The 16316-nt window shown below is 55.4% G+C and overlaps 1 protein-coding gene across 1 annotated transcript in view; it reads right to left on the bottom strand.

Moving 5' to 3' along the window:
• Window positions 1-928: 928 nt before the first annotated feature.
• LOC131210351 (transcription factor hamlet) overlaps window positions 929-16316 on the bottom strand; it is an 87043-nt gene continuing 71655 nt past the window's right edge. Inside the window, exons 6-11 of the mRNA XM_058203583.1 lie at window positions 15660-15835; window positions 15427-15551; window positions 8369-8525; window positions 8053-8139; window positions 2408-3689; window positions 929-2331 (exon numbers count right to left, since the gene is read on the bottom strand). Coding sequence (XP_058059566.1) covers window positions 929-2331; window positions 2408-3689; window positions 8053-8139; window positions 8369-8525; window positions 15427-15551; window positions 15660-15835 — 3230 coding nt within the window. The remainder of the gene's footprint in view (window positions 2332-2407; window positions 3690-8052; window positions 8140-8368; window positions 8526-15426; window positions 15552-15659; window positions 15836-16316) is intronic.

Raw genomic sequence — 16316 nt, forward strand, 5'->3', positions numbered from 1 at the left:
ACGGAAAGGGATCTTCGGAGACCCGGGACCTCGCAGGCAAATGCAGTTTGCAGTGCTTGGTGAATGAATTTCTCTAATCAAGCGCTGATCGCTAAACTCGGCCAAAATGGGACTATGATTTATTTATATTGTGTGGCTATTTTTTAAACACTAACTAACAATTTGGTTTATCTCTTACGCGCTAGGCTAGGTGCTCCCCCTGTGTCCTGTGCCCAGCTGTTTGATCATGATTCTTGTCCATTGCTTGTGACATTTCGCTAGTAGTAGGCCGCTCTCGTACGGGGTGCGTCGTGCACCGTACACCGAGCTTTGTTGGACTTTGCTTAACCGTATAAAAATGAAAGTTTGACGGTCCCAAATGTGTGCCGGATACCGACACGAAGATTCGATGCGATGAGTGTGTGACTTTATTATTACACCGGGAACGTGTCTTTCTCGGTTGATCTCGACGATCGTTAACGTTAACCAAAGCAAAAAAAATAAAATGGATAAAGGATACTAATTTTCTACACCAGGCTCGACGCTTCACAAAGCGACAGCTCTATTCACAGTTTCTTCAGTTATTCTCTCAAAACATAAGCTCGAAACGTAAGTGGTTAATAAGTTATCTAGTCAGATTCCGGCCCGCTCGCCATCCAACTAAAGTTCTAGCGACGCTAAGGACTCAGCATACTAACGCTGGAAACGTAGAATTGCATACTGTCCGGGTCGCTTATCCTAAGAGCTATGACGTCACCAACTGGACCAACTGGACCAGTTGGACGCCGCACGCGTTTGATTATTTGGTTTTGGGAAAAGGTTTGGGTTTATGTCTAGTGCAAACTTTTGGAATGGATTTTCTTTTTTTTTTGGTTTCTGCTTTCCGTTCCCTTTTCCGTCTATTACTGAGGATTCACCTCGACTCTATTTACACGCACACCACCAGCTTTTAGGTGGACACTTCGATCGCATCCTGGTGGTTGGTGGTCGTTTCCTTGTCCGACTCGATGTTGATGAGGTCGCTCTCCCGGTCACAGCTGGCCGCATCGTCGTCGTCCTCCTCGTCCTCATCCAGCTCACCCGAATCTAGGCGCGTCACGTCAATCGGCGTCGAGTACGAGTCATGCCGCCGGCCCTCATCGGCATCCTCCTCCACCGCACCGATACCTCGTCCGGCACTAACGGCGCCTGCCGTACCGGTCAATCCGTTCGCGCCGGCCGCCGCCGCCACCGCCAGCAGTGCCGTTGGGCCCGAGTATGTCACCTTGCCCATAAACGAGCGGATCTCGTCGAAGAATACATCGTCACCCCGCTCGGCCTCGTTCGACGATGGCGAGTCACCCAACCCGACCCCCAGACCGGTCGCATCCGCGTCATGCTTCTTCAGGTGCCGGTCCAGGTTCGTCTGCTGACCAAAGCACCGTTCACACAGGTGACACTTGAACGGGCGCTCCTTGTTGTGGATGTTCCGGACGTGGCGCTGCAGATTGGACGAGATGCTGAACGAGCGCTCACAGTACCGACACTTGTACGGCTGCTCGCCCGTGTGGGTCCTCAGATGGCGCGTCAGGTTCGCCGACCGCGGGAAGATCTTCCCGCAGTACTTGCACGAGTACCGGTCCTTGACCTTGCCGACGAGCCCGGTGGCAGGACCGGGCCCCGGTCCCGGCACTCCACCCGGCACTCCGCCGAATCCGGCCGGTGGTAAGCCGGGACCTCCATGGCCAGGACCTGCCATGGCCATCGCCTGATGGAACGCCTTCGACGCCGGCAGATACTGGCGACTCCGCTTCAGCAGGTCGATGTTGGACTCGAGCGAATCGAGCAGATTAAACGGCCGCTGGAACGGGGCTCCCAAGCCCCCGCCCGGTCGGTACATCGCCTCCAGCAGTAGCGGATAGATGGGCCGTGGGTACGAGATCGGTTGCTGGTGATGATGCTGTTGGTGATGCTGATGTTGATGCTGGTGTGGCAGATGCTGGCCATGCGAATGCTGCGGTGACGAGGGCGACGGTGAAGGACGTGGCGACAGTGACGGAGAAGGGCTGGGCAATGCGAACGCATCCGCCCGGGGCGAAGCGGCACTGGCTTTCCCTCTGTGGCCGCCCTCGTTTCTAGTTCCCCGAGCCCCGAGCAACTCCTCCGATGAAGAGCCGGGTGTCGGAACGGACGGGGTCGGGGTCAGGCTCGTGGGGCTTGTCACCTCGATCGGTGTCGGACTGCGGTTCACGATCCGGTCCCCTTCCTCATCCACTTCCTCTTCCTCCTCGTCCACCGGAAGCGGCGGGGAGCTCTTCTTCGACAGACTCAGATCGAGCGGTTGCTCTCCTCCGGTGCCTTCTTCCTCATCAACTTCCTCTTCCTTCTTGATCTACAAAATAAGGACGAAGGTGTTAGAATGGGGACATGCTTTTACCTCCCCTGTTACCTACCTTCTTCCGTTCATTCAAGGACCCATCCGACGCCTCATCCAGCCCGTCGTCAACTCCTCGACTTCTTCGCCGAGTGGCGGGCTTCTCGTCGATCAGTGACAGCGCAGGAGACTTCACCGAAGGCTTCGGCTCCCCGAGATCCTCCTCCTGCAGGAAGTGCTTCCCTACCTGCGCCGCCTGCCCCTCAGTATCCTCAGATCGCCCGACGGAACTTCCTCTGCTGCTGGGTTGCTGCCCGCTGACCTGGTTGTTGTTCTCCTTGAGGTGATTGTTGTTGTTGGTGGTAGCGACGGAGTGGTCCCTCGGAGTCAGGGACAGCCCCGATCCCGGAGGGGAGCCACCACCACCTGAGAGGAGCGCCACGGCCGCCGCCGAGGAGTGTGAGTTGAAGTTGACCGGAATCGGCCTGGCCGGCGATGGACGCAGGTGGCTCGAGGCTTCCTCTCCCATCGGCGGCGAGATCTTCATCGACTGCTGGCCTCCGTACGCCCCGTCACCCGCCAGCCCTGCCAGGTGGCGGTGGGGCGGCGGCGACGGGGTTTTGCGGTCCGCCTCGAGCGTCATCATCGAGGCGAGTGGCGGTAGCTTCGAGAAGAATGACAGCGGGAACGGCGGAACGGCCTGGCCCGGATTGGGCGGGAACGGCATGCCCGGGATGCCCGGGTGAGGCCGAAAGCCGGGCGCGAAGAAGGGTGAGCCGGGGAACATCAGGAACGGGTTCGGTGGCGTCGCCATGCTGGGCGGTAACGTCGGCAGAGCCGTGGCTCCGGAAGGTGCCGGAGGTTGCTGCTGCTGCTGTTGGCCAGGTGCCCCCGGAAGTCGGTGGTGGTGCTGCGGGTGATGATGCGGACTCTGGTGGTGGTGCGGGTGCTGGTGCGGGTGGTGGTGGTGGTGGAGCGGCGAGTGCTGCTGCTGATGGTGGTGATGCTGCTGCTGCTGGTGGTGGATGGCGGCCCGCGTGACGGCCGTCGAGTCGCAGAAGCGCTTGTGCTTCGACAGTGACGTCACCGTGCTGAAGCTGTCACCGCACTTGTCGCACTTTATCTGCATCCGGCAGTCGGCATGCATGCGCTTGTGGCGGCACAGGTTCGAGAACTGCGTGTACGACTTGAAGCAGACCTCGCACTGGAACGGCTTCACCGACGAGTGGATATGTGTGTGCTGCTTGAGTCCGGACGAGGTGGCGAACGTTTTGCCGCACTCCGGGCACGCGTGGCTCCTAGCGCCGACGTGGTGCGTCCGGATGTGGCGCTGAAGGTTCGACGGATCGGTGAATACCTGCCGCAAAGACGGGAAGACGGAAAGAGCAAACAATCAGACTTGGGGATTTAGGACATATTGGAACTTTTGCTAGGACACAAACGTCAACAAACAGAAGTTGTCACCGACAGAAGTGAGGTGTCCAGGAGGTGGTCTCCCCAGCAAGCACTTGCTCTCTTTGCCATCCACCTCCAACGACCCGTGGCTGGCCCTTCGTAGCCTAATCAAGATTGACAGTTCGTGACGATGGCCGTTGCCGATTGGGATCTTGGCGCGCGCGCTCTCACTTTGCGGTACGCCCCACAAGTACTGCCCCTATCTCTGGCGATCAGCAGGACCCAGATCCCGCCAGCTCCATGGGACCAGCTGAACGGTCGACTGGTATGAATGAACGGTCCCTTGGGCAGGGCGGAGTTCTACGCCGACGACGTACGAATGATAGTGATCGTCTGATCGGGGCGCGGCAAGGCCTCCTTTGGTGAGCTTTGAAATCGAATTGGCGATCGCGTCCGCCGCATCGCAGCATCATGATGATGTCACTGATGCCAGCGTGCCACGGTTCGAAAGGTTCGAAAGTGAAATCGCCTCGCCGGAGGTTCTTTCGAATCTACGTGGTGTGTTCAAAAAGTTCGCACAATTTTGTATTTACACGGGTTAGGTATATTCGATTCTCGATAAGGATGTTATATTGCTACTCACTATGGTGAGCTCGGCAAATTTGAGTGATCAGTAAATTGTTGAAAGAATCTGCATCATTTGTTTTTTTTAAACGAAATTAAGAGCGCGGAGGCATTCGAAATGTTACCAGTGGCTTACGGGAATGCTATAATGACCCAAAGCAGCATCTATCGGTGGTTCATAATGTTCTCAGAGGGACGAGAAGATGTGAACGACGAAGAGCCAAGTTTGGTCCCAAAAATGTGAACAGCAGGGTCATGGTTCATCATGAGTTGTTACCAAAAGAGAGAACCGTTGGCCTTCGATTACTTTTTCCTGTTATTTAAATATGGAGTAGACAAAAATCAACGATGAGCCAAATCACGTCCAAGTCAAAAATACCGAATTTGTCACCATAGTGAGTAGCAATATAACATCCCAATCGAGAATCGAATATACGTAGCCCGGACAAATACAAAATTAGCAGAACTTTTAAAACACACTACGTACGAGGCTGACGCTGCACCAGACCCCTGACCCCTTTTTTCCGGAAGGATTGGAGCGGGTTACTGAGCCTCAGCAAAACTTGGGCACCATTCAGTTGACCCCCGCGAGACAACCCGTGCGGTGCGTACGATCGCGATCCCGCTGAACTCCCGAGGGCCGCCAGAGAGTGCCCGGTGAAGGAAGGATCCTTCTCTCACTCTCTCTTTCGTAGAGGCTCACTCTATTTTTTCTGCCGAGACCCCCAGAAGCCTCTCTTACTTAACGGCTGGGTCGGTCGGACCACGGTTGGCTTTCAAATCGACCGCGCGAAGAATGTGATTAGCAAAATCAGCTGTCAGCTTTGGCAGTTGACCAGCAGACGGGGGGGCCCTGGACCAGGAGGCGCACGTAGTTGGGGAACCAAGTGTTTAGGGGGTGGATTTTGATCTCACACCAGCACTGACCGCACCGCGGGCTGCCCGATTTTGACATGTCCATTCGGGTCCCGGCTACACCGCACGCGGGCCCGGGCTTTGATGGAAATAAATCAAAATGATTAGATTGAAAATGTCTATTTAGTGACCAGTGGCTGGTGCCCCCGCCGCGGGTGGGGGTGGGAGGGGTGCACGCGTGCGTTGCGGTTGTCGCTCGTGCGGGATTACAGGCCACGAGGAAGCCGCCGAGGACTCCGGGGTTTTTGTTTCGAGCGGTGGCTCGGCCGGTGGCTACCGATCGGATCACGGGCTGACGCTCTTGGGAGCCCCCACAGTGTGCCAGTCCAGCGTCAGTGTCCACGTCAGTCCCCGTCAGTCGGCGGCGTTGTGAAATCGCTACCAACAAGAGACCCCCGAAAAAAAAAACCAGCCCACAGACAACGGCCCTTTTTTCCAGCTGTCACTTTCGCGTGCTACGCTTGCCTGTCGATGTCGGCCCTCGGGGGAGGCATCCCTGGCTGAGGGCCAACCGCAGGCCTATATCTTAATCAGCCGATAGGTTCTCGATACTCCGTGGTCAGACCGTAGGCTGTGATTTGCCCACTGGCGTGTGTGTCAAACCGTGACGTTACGCAACTTCGGCGGACCTCGGCTCGGTGGATTACTAAAATGTGAGCCGCGGCTTTTGTTTGCCTGCGCGCGGTTTTACTCGCCGTGTCTCTTGGAGGTCTCTCGCCTTGTTTTTGTTTCTTCGGTAACACTCTAATCCCGGGCTTCGGCGCGGGCCGATTAGTTGGAAAAACTTGCCGGACTTGCGGTGGCGTCGCGGCCGCTGATTCGCTTCCTTATTAAGTTCGCGGCAGTGGCACTTCCTACTCCGGGCGGCCGACCAAACACGGAAAAAAGGGGTGGAAAACAATTTCCGCCTGCCAGGCCGCAATCGGGGGTCCCAGTCGGTTTCCGCAACAGTTTTGCATACATTTCTGGTTAGGGCCCTGCCGGGGGCCGTCGGGAGTTCTCGGCGTGCCTTGGCCCGATTATCCCGGCGAACACACAGAACTCCCGTACATGGTGATGACCCTTCGGGCGGTATCATTTCTGGAGAATCGGTTGCAGCTGCCATCGCTAACGAGGCCCTCCGCAGGAAACCAGGGGGCTTTTCCCTTAATGAAAGCATGATCACGCCACGCCATATTGGAAAACGGATCGGGGCGTAGAAGACGGCCCGGGGTCTTTGTTGCAAAAACTGGCTGGACACTGCGCCATTGTTTGCCACGGGTTTTGGGTGGTGGGGGGGGCCTACTCGGCGTGGTTTCGGCGATCGGAGACACCGCTGGGGATTAGAATTGTAATTTTATGCCGAATCATGATTCACCCCGGCAGCTATTGCTAGATGCTCAGTCCACCCTAGCAGTAGGTGGTCAGCCCAACCCAGCCAGTTTGAGGTACCTTCAGGGGCCGATCAGTGGCCGAGAGTATATTAATGAACCGGACGAATATTACACGGCTCCAGTTTTGGGCCCCGGAAACCTTGTAGGATACTGGGGCTGAGGAAAGGGACCCGCTCCCCGGTCGATTACCGAAAAAAAACTCGAACTCGACCTAAACATAATAAATTGTTGCTCACTCTTGATCTTGTTAACTATTTTTCCCTGCGCTTATCACCATCTTCAGTGGGCTTCAAAACCCTCGCAGACTCACCCGTTCTGCTACCGATTCGCGGGCGGTCGAGCGCACTCGTTGTTGTTGTTTTTGGTCCGCGTCCCGCACCCCTTCCACCCCGAAGAAGATCGGACCCCCGAGCGGGAAGCCTAGCCATCATTAATTATAATTAATGAAAGCTCCCAGGGGAACTCCACCCGGGAAAGGAACTGAACCGAAAAAGCAGATCGTTGCCTTCTGGGGTTGGGCGTGGCGCGGCAAGTGGGTCCAAACTTTCCCACCACCCCTTCACCACCACTCGCAAGCGATCTTCCCCGCAGGTTATTTGGCTAATAAGTCGAACCGGTTGCATAATCCGCAGCGTCCTACACGCCGCCGCGCAACTGTCAAATCGTTCCAAAGCAGGACCGTCCAAACAGCTAGTCCAAATAAACCTATTCCACCCTCGGAGCCCCGGGTCACGAGCGCTTATCTATCGGGCTCCATCGTCGCACTCCATTCAGCGTTCCCCACCGCCCCATGTCTTATGCTCTCCGATGATGCCTGGTCGAGTTTTCGAAATGCGAGCGCGCTTCGATGATTGATTACCTCATCTTCGTCAACTGTATCGAAACACAGCCCCGAACGGGAAGCCGTGACAGTGGCGCGGGCGCACCACGAAATCTCGTCGCCTTCTCGGCGATGGCTTTCCGGGGAGGGTGGGGCGGAGAGGGGCGTAACGAGACCCGCGCCTCCGTTCCCCGATCGATCGATCTTCACGGAGCCCTCGAAGCCGTGCCGTTAATAATCGTTTCACTTCAAACTCATCCACCGGCCCCGTCGATTTCGATTCGGCCCCGGCCCCGGGCGGGGCCAAAGGTTTTGTTTGCTTGCGGGGAAGACGCGCCTTGCCCCGGAGCCATCCACCGGCGCGCAGAGGGAGCCTCGCGATCCCGCGATGATCTCGAGCGCCCGTGCCCGAGTTCTGCAACTTCGATTGCGCGCACATTCCAATTTCACCGCCCCTATTTGGGGCAACTTCATCACGGCCCCACGGGCCCAGGATCGTTGCACCGATCGACCAGGTCGATCGATGACAAAATCATTGAAACATCGGGGTTTTAGGGTGGTTGTTGTTTGGTTGGTTGGTCAGTATTGCTTACCCCGTGATCGTGAGCTTGCAGAAGGTAACTGAATAGTTCGCTCGGTGTGGAGTTGGGTGTGGCTGTGCGCGGATCGCTTTCCTCGTGCTATAAGGAAAAATAATGTTCACATTTTCGGCTATTGCTTCTATTGCGACATGCTACGGAGAAGGGCAGATAAAGATTGGGGACGCCAGGACATTATGCAAAAACACCCTGAGTCGTTCTCGAGCGTCACCTTCAGTTACCTTCATGCGCGATCAAACACGGTCGGGCGGAGCGGATTGAAGCAAAACAGAAAAGAAAAACCGAAATCGGGAAAATGTGAGTTGCCTACCTTGGGACAGTTTTCGCAGTGAAAGCGCCGCAGCTCGCCGTGAACGATCGCCCGGTGGCGCAGCAACGATGGCCGGTAGCTGTAGGCCCGCGGGCACAGATCGCACCGGTACGCGTCCTTCGTGTAGTGGTGCGAGATCACCAGATGGTTGTCGAGCCTGCGAGAAAAACAGAAAGAGAGAGAGAAAACGATGTAGAAGATGAGCGGAAGATCGGCAATCCGTGGGCGAGCATTATGAAATCGAAACGAAAGGGCCTTTGAGCCGCCCCTCCAATTCTGCGTGAGGTGTGATTATGAATATTCAATCGAAATTCCCACCTTCGGTTGAAAGGGAGGAAATCTATCGTCAATCAACCAGCGGGGCCGGCCCGTGTGGGTGGGCAGAATAATGCCGGTGCCGGTCGGCAGCATAAATCACCATTATGTGGTGGTGCGCAGTTCATGAATAATCCACGCCACGAGCCTCCGAGGCCCGGGTACTCATCACCGGTAATAAGCGTCATCATCCGGGCGGATCGGAAAGGCGGTCCAACACTCACGCTAGGCGTCGTGCAACACCCCACGCCAGGGTTACCTTCGAGGACATCAAATGCCAACCTCAACCCAGAAACAAAACCAACTACAGGCCAAAGGATTCGTCCGTCCGGCGACTCACCACGACACGGGAGTATGTAAATTTCATAACATCAACATTAGTTGTGAACACAAACACACTCTGCTACCACAAATTGAATGTCCTTCCAGGTGCCCGGTGGCGGTGGTGCAATTATCTCCAATCATCCTGCCCCCCTAAAACACCTCAGCGCGGCACGTCAAATCAATTCCGAACCAACCGGTCGGTGACCATCATCAACCATCAACAACGGAAGTTTGTTAATTATTCACTAAACGAGGACCCGCGGGTGTGGACTACTTTGTGAGCAGGAAGAGGTCACATTGTGGATAAAAGGACGTCTCACGCTGTGTGTTTTAGGGCCCATCACTAAGGGTGGTCAGCGCGCCTCGCATGCTACGAATCATCGAGTCCCGCAGCTGCGACGGTTCACACCATTAAAAAGGATTACGATCGAATGTCCTTTCGCACGGAAGGCACGCCTGATGGCCCACGGCCCTCTGGGGTGTTCGATTGAAACGCTGATTTGACCACAGTTAGCGATTAGGTCGGCCACGGGTGGCCATTGTCTGATGAGTTTTGTAGTCTTTTCCGTCCGGAACTCCAACACAATTCGATGCATTTCTGCTGCCCCAAAAGCCCCAACATATTTCTCTCCCGACTGTTGGTTGTGTCCAGGTCCGGCTGTCCGCCGCATTCTAACACCGATAGCCATCGCCTCCACCGATGGTAAATAAAAAGCGAAAGGAGATCGATCGCGTCCGATAAATCTCGCCCGTCCGATCGGTCGAGGTACACGGCTCATATCGCGCTAAGGAATGAATTAAAATGGTCGCTACCAGCGCCCGCCCGGGGGAAGGTGAAAGTGATAGACCACTCTGACCAACGTCTTGGATCGGGACCGATCGGGGCGTAGATTAGGAGCCGTGTGCGATCCTCGAAACGGGCACGTAGCGGTCGCGGCCGCACGGAGCCAGCGAAGAACAAGAGCAATGCGCGATCGCCGCCCGGGCTCGGGATGATTGATCGGTGTGGTGAATTTGTCTGACGTTCGCAAAACTCCGCGGTGTGTTAGACGCCTCCGCAAAATCCGCTTCGCTTTTCGCGCGGTCTTCGCGGTAGAAAGCACAGAGCCAAAGGGGGGCGCAGACAAACAACAGGCAAAACAACGCTTGTCCGGATCTAGGAACGTCTCGTTGCGGATCCACTGAGCCACGGCAGCGAACAAGAACCAAGGAGTCCACAGGCTGGAACAGGAAATTGATCTGCGCGGTGGTGGGCTCCAAAACACCGTGCTGATCCTATCACTTGCGTCGGAGAGATCGCATCGATCGCAGTGCACCGGGAGGCCAGTGCCAAAAACCGTCCAGCCACGATGCCGGCGATCGGCTGTGTGGACGTGATTGGCAGCCCAAAAAGTGTGGCGGCTGCACCAGAAGCACCGGACAAAAAAACTCGGATTCAAAGTCCACAAAGCATCGTCTATGCGCTCCGGACCAAGTCCGCCAGTTAGCAGGCAGCTCGTCCGATTAACACATGGGCTTGAAAGTCTCGGGTCTAATCCATAAATAAAGCTGGCTGTTATTGCATTTATCGCTTGTTTCAGTTAGTATTGACCTTCTAGCTAGGGCCACACGAGGCGTAAAAGCAAAATATAATGTCAAATCGTTTACACTTCGTGTGGCAGGCTTAAAACATAAAAAAGTTCATACCGAAATGTTAAACGTTTTTAGATATTTTTTAGCCCGAAAAAAATAGAGATTGAACGCATTTGCCAACAGTGTTTAAGCTCGGCTTTACGCTTGGTTTTACGTCTTTCACGAACGTATAAACTTTTTGACAGAAGCGTAAACGATTTGGCATCATATTTTGCTTTTACGCAAGGATTTACGCCTCGTGTGGCCCTAGCTTCAAAAGCAAACTGTTTAAATTTCATGATATTCTACTAATAAGTACGAGTGACGTTACTTTTGTTACTTTCAAAACAATGAATCAAAAACAATTTTATGTTTTAATTTTACACTGCTTTTTTACACTTTACACTTATTGATGGGAAAAATACCGTTCAAGCAAAGCGACGGCTTGAAATATGTAGGTATTTTGGCAAGTAATATTCATCGACTATCTCGCAACGAAAAATACCACGGCAAAGAAAGGACCGCAAGGGCAACAAGAATTGCCGTCTAACCCAAGTCAATTAAAATAATGGGAAAAGTATATGAATTGAGCTTTGAATTGCCTTCACATTCACCGTATTCGCCAAGTTTGACTCTCAGTGACTACTATTGCTGTTTTCAGACCTCACAAAACAAATGCCCCCAAATGAGAAATTTTACTCGAATGAAGAGATTATCGCTGAAACTGAGGGCCATTTTAAGCGTTTTCACTCTTAGCCTCGGGACTTTTCAGCCCATGTGCTACCAGATGCGAGCTCTCAAGGCGCGCGTGTCACGAGACGCAATTTGCTTCCCTCTGAACGAACGAATTTGAAAACGATCATGTAGTACACCGCACAGCACCGCACCACGCGGTGTTGCTATTGTTGTGTGTCGCAAAAGTTATGATCGGATCGCGATCGCAACCACACGCCACCCAGAGCAAGCTAGGACGCCAGGAACGCCGTACCGTGACCGTTGTTCCACAGATCCGCTTCGTGGCTCCGGCAGAGATCCCCGATCTCCGTCTCATCGTCTCCACCTACACACGTGTGGCTGTCGTCGGGAGCGAGCCCAGCGACGTCGGCGGACCGCATCGTGTCCAGCCAGCTCAGCCCGCCGTCGCCCGGAGATCGCGTTTAATGAAAATGTCACATAACTCATCACGACCGCCGTGGCTGTGGCTCGTGTCCGCGGACCGGCGTCGTCTAGTCCTGCCGTCCTGCCAACGCAGTCCGGGCCCGGGTCGGACACAGGCCCACCTTTGGCAGCAGCAGATTCCACCCAAGTCACGGCCGGGGGTCGGATAATAAGAGGAGGGGGGCGGCCGCAGTTTGCGCTCCGCGAACAATTAGAGGCGTGAATAATTTTTCGTGAACGCCACCTTGGCGCGACGGCGAGCGCGTTTGTGAGGGCGAACCACGGCGGTGTCACGCGCCCATTCGCGAATTCGGTCTGCCCAGAAATCTATCGGCGCTGCGCTCCTTCTTGGCGAAACAATGGCGCTCTCTCGGGGTGGCCTTTGCAATGCACATCCGGTGGTTTGCACCCCGGTTTGGCCTTTGCTTGACTCGGTTGGCGCTTTGTGGGTCATAAGCCGAAACGTCTCGAAGGCGCTTCGTCCTACATGACGACCCGGCCGACCCGGCCGACGGGGACACACGGAAGACATTTAACGTTCGATTGTTGTTCGAGATCGCTCCGATGTAGGAGTGACGCGCTCTGGCCGTCCGTCCGACACGAAATCCCCTCGCGCGGGTCCCGAAAAAGTCAGGAAGCAGCATACGAACCGCGCGAAGGCGAAGGCGCTTTGCGGGCTACTTCTTGGGCCATTCCAGATAAAGTAGCCTAGATAAGAGAGGGCCGAGGCGATCGACACGCGCGCGCGTGCCGCGTGATGCGTCCCGAAGACCTGACGAAAGGGTGATCAACAACAACAACAACAACAACAACGGCAGCAGCAACAGTCGCCTGCCAGCGCCAAAGGGCCAGTGGTTAGCGCGTGGCAGCTCCACGACGCACGCCGCACGCCGCACGCCGAACTAACGCCAAGTCACAGCGGGAGCTGGCACGATCCTCGAAAATCATAATAATAATGTTCAACAACCGAGAGTCGACCTGTTACCGGGAAGGAGGGAGGGCCTTGATTGTAATTAGCGATGGACGACCCCCGTGAACCGCCGAGAACCGATTCGGCGTGACGTTGCCGGGCGCCTGGCTGACCCCAACCGATCTCCAATCTTGATCGAGATCGAAAGTGACATGCGCGTAATTACAACGTCCCGCTAGCGCTGATGACCGATCGACAAAACTTCGCCAGCAGACTCTGGAGCACCCCTCCCCCGTAGGCGTTGATTGATTTCGTCGATTCATTTTGGTCACTTCCGTCAGGCGTGCGGTGGACCATCGATCACCGATCGTAGCGATCGGCACTACCGGTGCCGGCAAATGAAGACATTCTTCTCGGTTTCAGCTTTCTACGGCACCTCCTTCACAATCGGAGTTCATTGTTGGCCTACATAAACAACGATCTGGAATGGAGCGTCAGTGGAGTCACTAATACCGTCCGTTGGTCCACATTCAATTAATCAAGTCCAGCCCAGGACAGGATGAATATTACATCGCCAATCACTTCGACAACGTCCGATTTGGACAGTAGAAGTCCGGGCCGTGGCCTCGCGCATCACGGTGCGCCGTAGCGAGCAGTAATTAAAATGCAATCTCAGCGAAGTACTGCTACAATATTCATCAGGGCCGGTGGCCGCTCGTTTCATCATTGTTGTCATCGGTGTCCCGATGACGCAAAGTGTCCCCCCGACAACACGGGCTAAAAACCCCGTGCCCATCATTATCATCATCATCATCGGCCATCGCGTCAGCACCATCACCAGCACGGCCCTCAATTATTCATACACCAAATCAGTCACTTATTATTGCGTGTCGTGAATCTGTTACAAACCAAATAAATTATGGCCCCGTGCCGAAGGACCTCGTGCGGACATGACAGCCGGCGGCTACACATGTGACGATGCGAACACAAATCACCGGCGTCGAGGCGTTTCCCGCTGGTAAACATCGGGAACTCTTTCCTGTCGCCGGTTGCTGGTTGACATAAAAATTTTCTCACAAACAGATTTCAATTTGTCGCCTGCCGGGGGGGGCCGTGTCCACACTACCCCGGCCCGGAACTGGTCCGAAAACCAGATGGGTGCGCTATCGCACCTTTTTGACAGGTTGAATGAGGAGAAGTTTTCGAAGACAATCGAAAACAACGGTGAGAAAAATGGGCCGTCGGCGAAGAAAGGCTTCCACCCAAACAGGTTGCCAAACATCCCGTCCCGAATTGCTGGCGCCAACAGCGACCACTCGGTTACATTGGTTCGTTACATGAACGCGTGTCCAAAAAGCCTATTCTCCGGCAATAAACATCATCGGCCCGAGTAGGACTCGTGGCAGTAGGCAGAGTAGGTAGTTGCATCGCCGATCGGTCTGTCACCGGAAGAGACAGAGAGACAGAGAGAGAGAGAGGGGGAGAGAGTGGAACCCGTTATTTCGATCGCCCAATGGCTTCATTACGCTGCGACCCGCAACAAATGACCTGGCCCTACGGGCCGGCCGCACTGGTGGCGCCTGAATTTAATCCATTTAGAGCTAATGGCACTGATTAAACGTCGGCCGAATGAAGGAATTAATTCTGGCCCGACACATCAACCGCCGGCGACACCCATCGGAAGGTCACTCGATGCGGCCACCGAGCACTCTCTTTCTGGATTCTGATTACCGCATGACTTTCGCTTTCGCCTGTCCCACAGAGAGAGATTACTAGTGTCAGCGGGGGGGGACCGCCTGGAGCCGAGTACTGGCCGTAGACTCGACGTAAATTAAATTCCACGAACCTAGGACCTAGGGCCGATCCGCTGACAACTGGTTCTGGAGGCAATGGCTCGCGCAAGTCACACACGCGTTTCGTCACTTCTTCGCCTGCTTCATGGTCATGGAGCTCCACCGGGACTCGGCCCCGGGATAGGACTCGGCCCGAGAAGGTCGATCTGGAACTCGTGATTTCACCTGTGCACCACGCGCACATAACAACAATCGCCGGCCAGCCTATCATAATGTCCATCAAATGGCCCCACACAAGAGAGAGAGAGAGGGACCAAAGCGCCAGGACAGCTTCATCTGACAGGTCTGGCAGATTTTGCCAGACGCCGCCCGAGGCTCCCCGAGGCGGCTGATTTTTCGCGTTTTCCACATTTCGCAATGTGCGCGCGCGCGCCGACATAAAACAAATTAAGCCGTAGGTGGACACATATTTATTGTTTCGATCCACCCGCTCCGGGGCCGGGCCAGTAATCTCCCCGTAAATCGCTGATGACCCGAGCGCCACCACATTTCGGTTCGGAGTCGGCCCCGGCCGCCGGAGCGAAATCAAATGACAGTCGGTTGGAAGATTAATTACCGGCATCGGGAGCACCGGGCGGACCAGCCAGAGCCTGGTACGGGAAGGCACCGGGCGGGTGGACAATAAAATTGATTTGCCCACTGACAAATATTTGCTTCTGGGTTCGATCGATCTTCACCTACACGCGGCGCAGCAGGCGCACGGAGACTGATCATTAGCCACCGGCCACAGCCCACGCTTCGACCTTACGCCGACTCGAGAAAAGCACAACCCCCGAAAGGGGTCTGTTTGCGGATGGCAAATACGCCGGCCGCCACCACCCCGGGATCCCGGGTGAAACAATAAATTACGGGTTGAGGATTGAGTCCATACACTACGCTCTACTCACTGATCGATATCGTGACACTGGCGATCGCAGACGACACACCGGGTGTTGTTGCCCTCGACGTCCTCGTCGTCCTCGTCGTCCGGCACCCCGTCACCGTCCTCCTCCGGGTGGTGGTGCTGGTGGTGCTGGTCCTCCCCGTCCCGGTCGGCACTTCCGGTTCCGTTCGAAGCCGCCGCCGCCGCCCGACTACTGGCTCGCTGTCGACGGCCACCGGTGCTACTACCGGTGCGGACGTCCTTGCTGCTGTTGCTAGTGTTGCTACTGTTGCTGCTACTATTGCTGCTGCTGTTACTGTGGTGCTGCTGCTCGTTACCGTGGCCACTGTGGTGATGCTGGTGCCGGCCACCGTCAAGATCGGCCGAAGTGTTGTACTCGTCCTCGTACCCCTCACTATGCTGTGAGCCGTCACCTGCAGGGAATGGGAAGGGAATACCAGGGAATTAACATTTGACAATGACCGCGGTCGGTTTTGTGGTCCAACAAGTTACTGGACCTCAAGCAGGTTCCCCGAAACCCCCCCTTCCATTCGCATCGACGGAACCGAAGAAGATCCAAGCCGTAGGTCCGAATGTGGAAATTGGAAGCTACAGAGGCCTTTGTTTGGCGCGAGGCCAAAAGATCGCTCGACGCATAATCGATCAACCCCGACGGCGGGGGGGGTATGTGAAGCAATGATACACACCATACCACCTCCCCGCCCAACCTTCGAGTCTCCTGGGACCCCTCCGCTCCCCGATTGAACCGATCCACAGACGCGCTCGAAAAGCAGTAGTTTTGTTGATACAAACCGGTGACTGAATCGCATCAATCACCAGAGTGGACCCCTGGCCCAAGGTGAGCCACCAGGAGGTAGCAGAAGCGACAGCAGCAGCATCCTACCGCCTAACGGT

The sequence above is a fragment of the Anopheles bellator genome, chromosome 2 (genome assembly GCF_943735745.2).
Source record: "Anopheles bellator chromosome 2, idAnoBellAS_SP24_06.2, whole genome shotgun sequence".
In the NCBI taxonomy this organism is placed as follows: Eukaryota; Metazoa; Arthropoda; class Insecta; order Diptera; family Culicidae; genus Anopheles; species Anopheles bellator.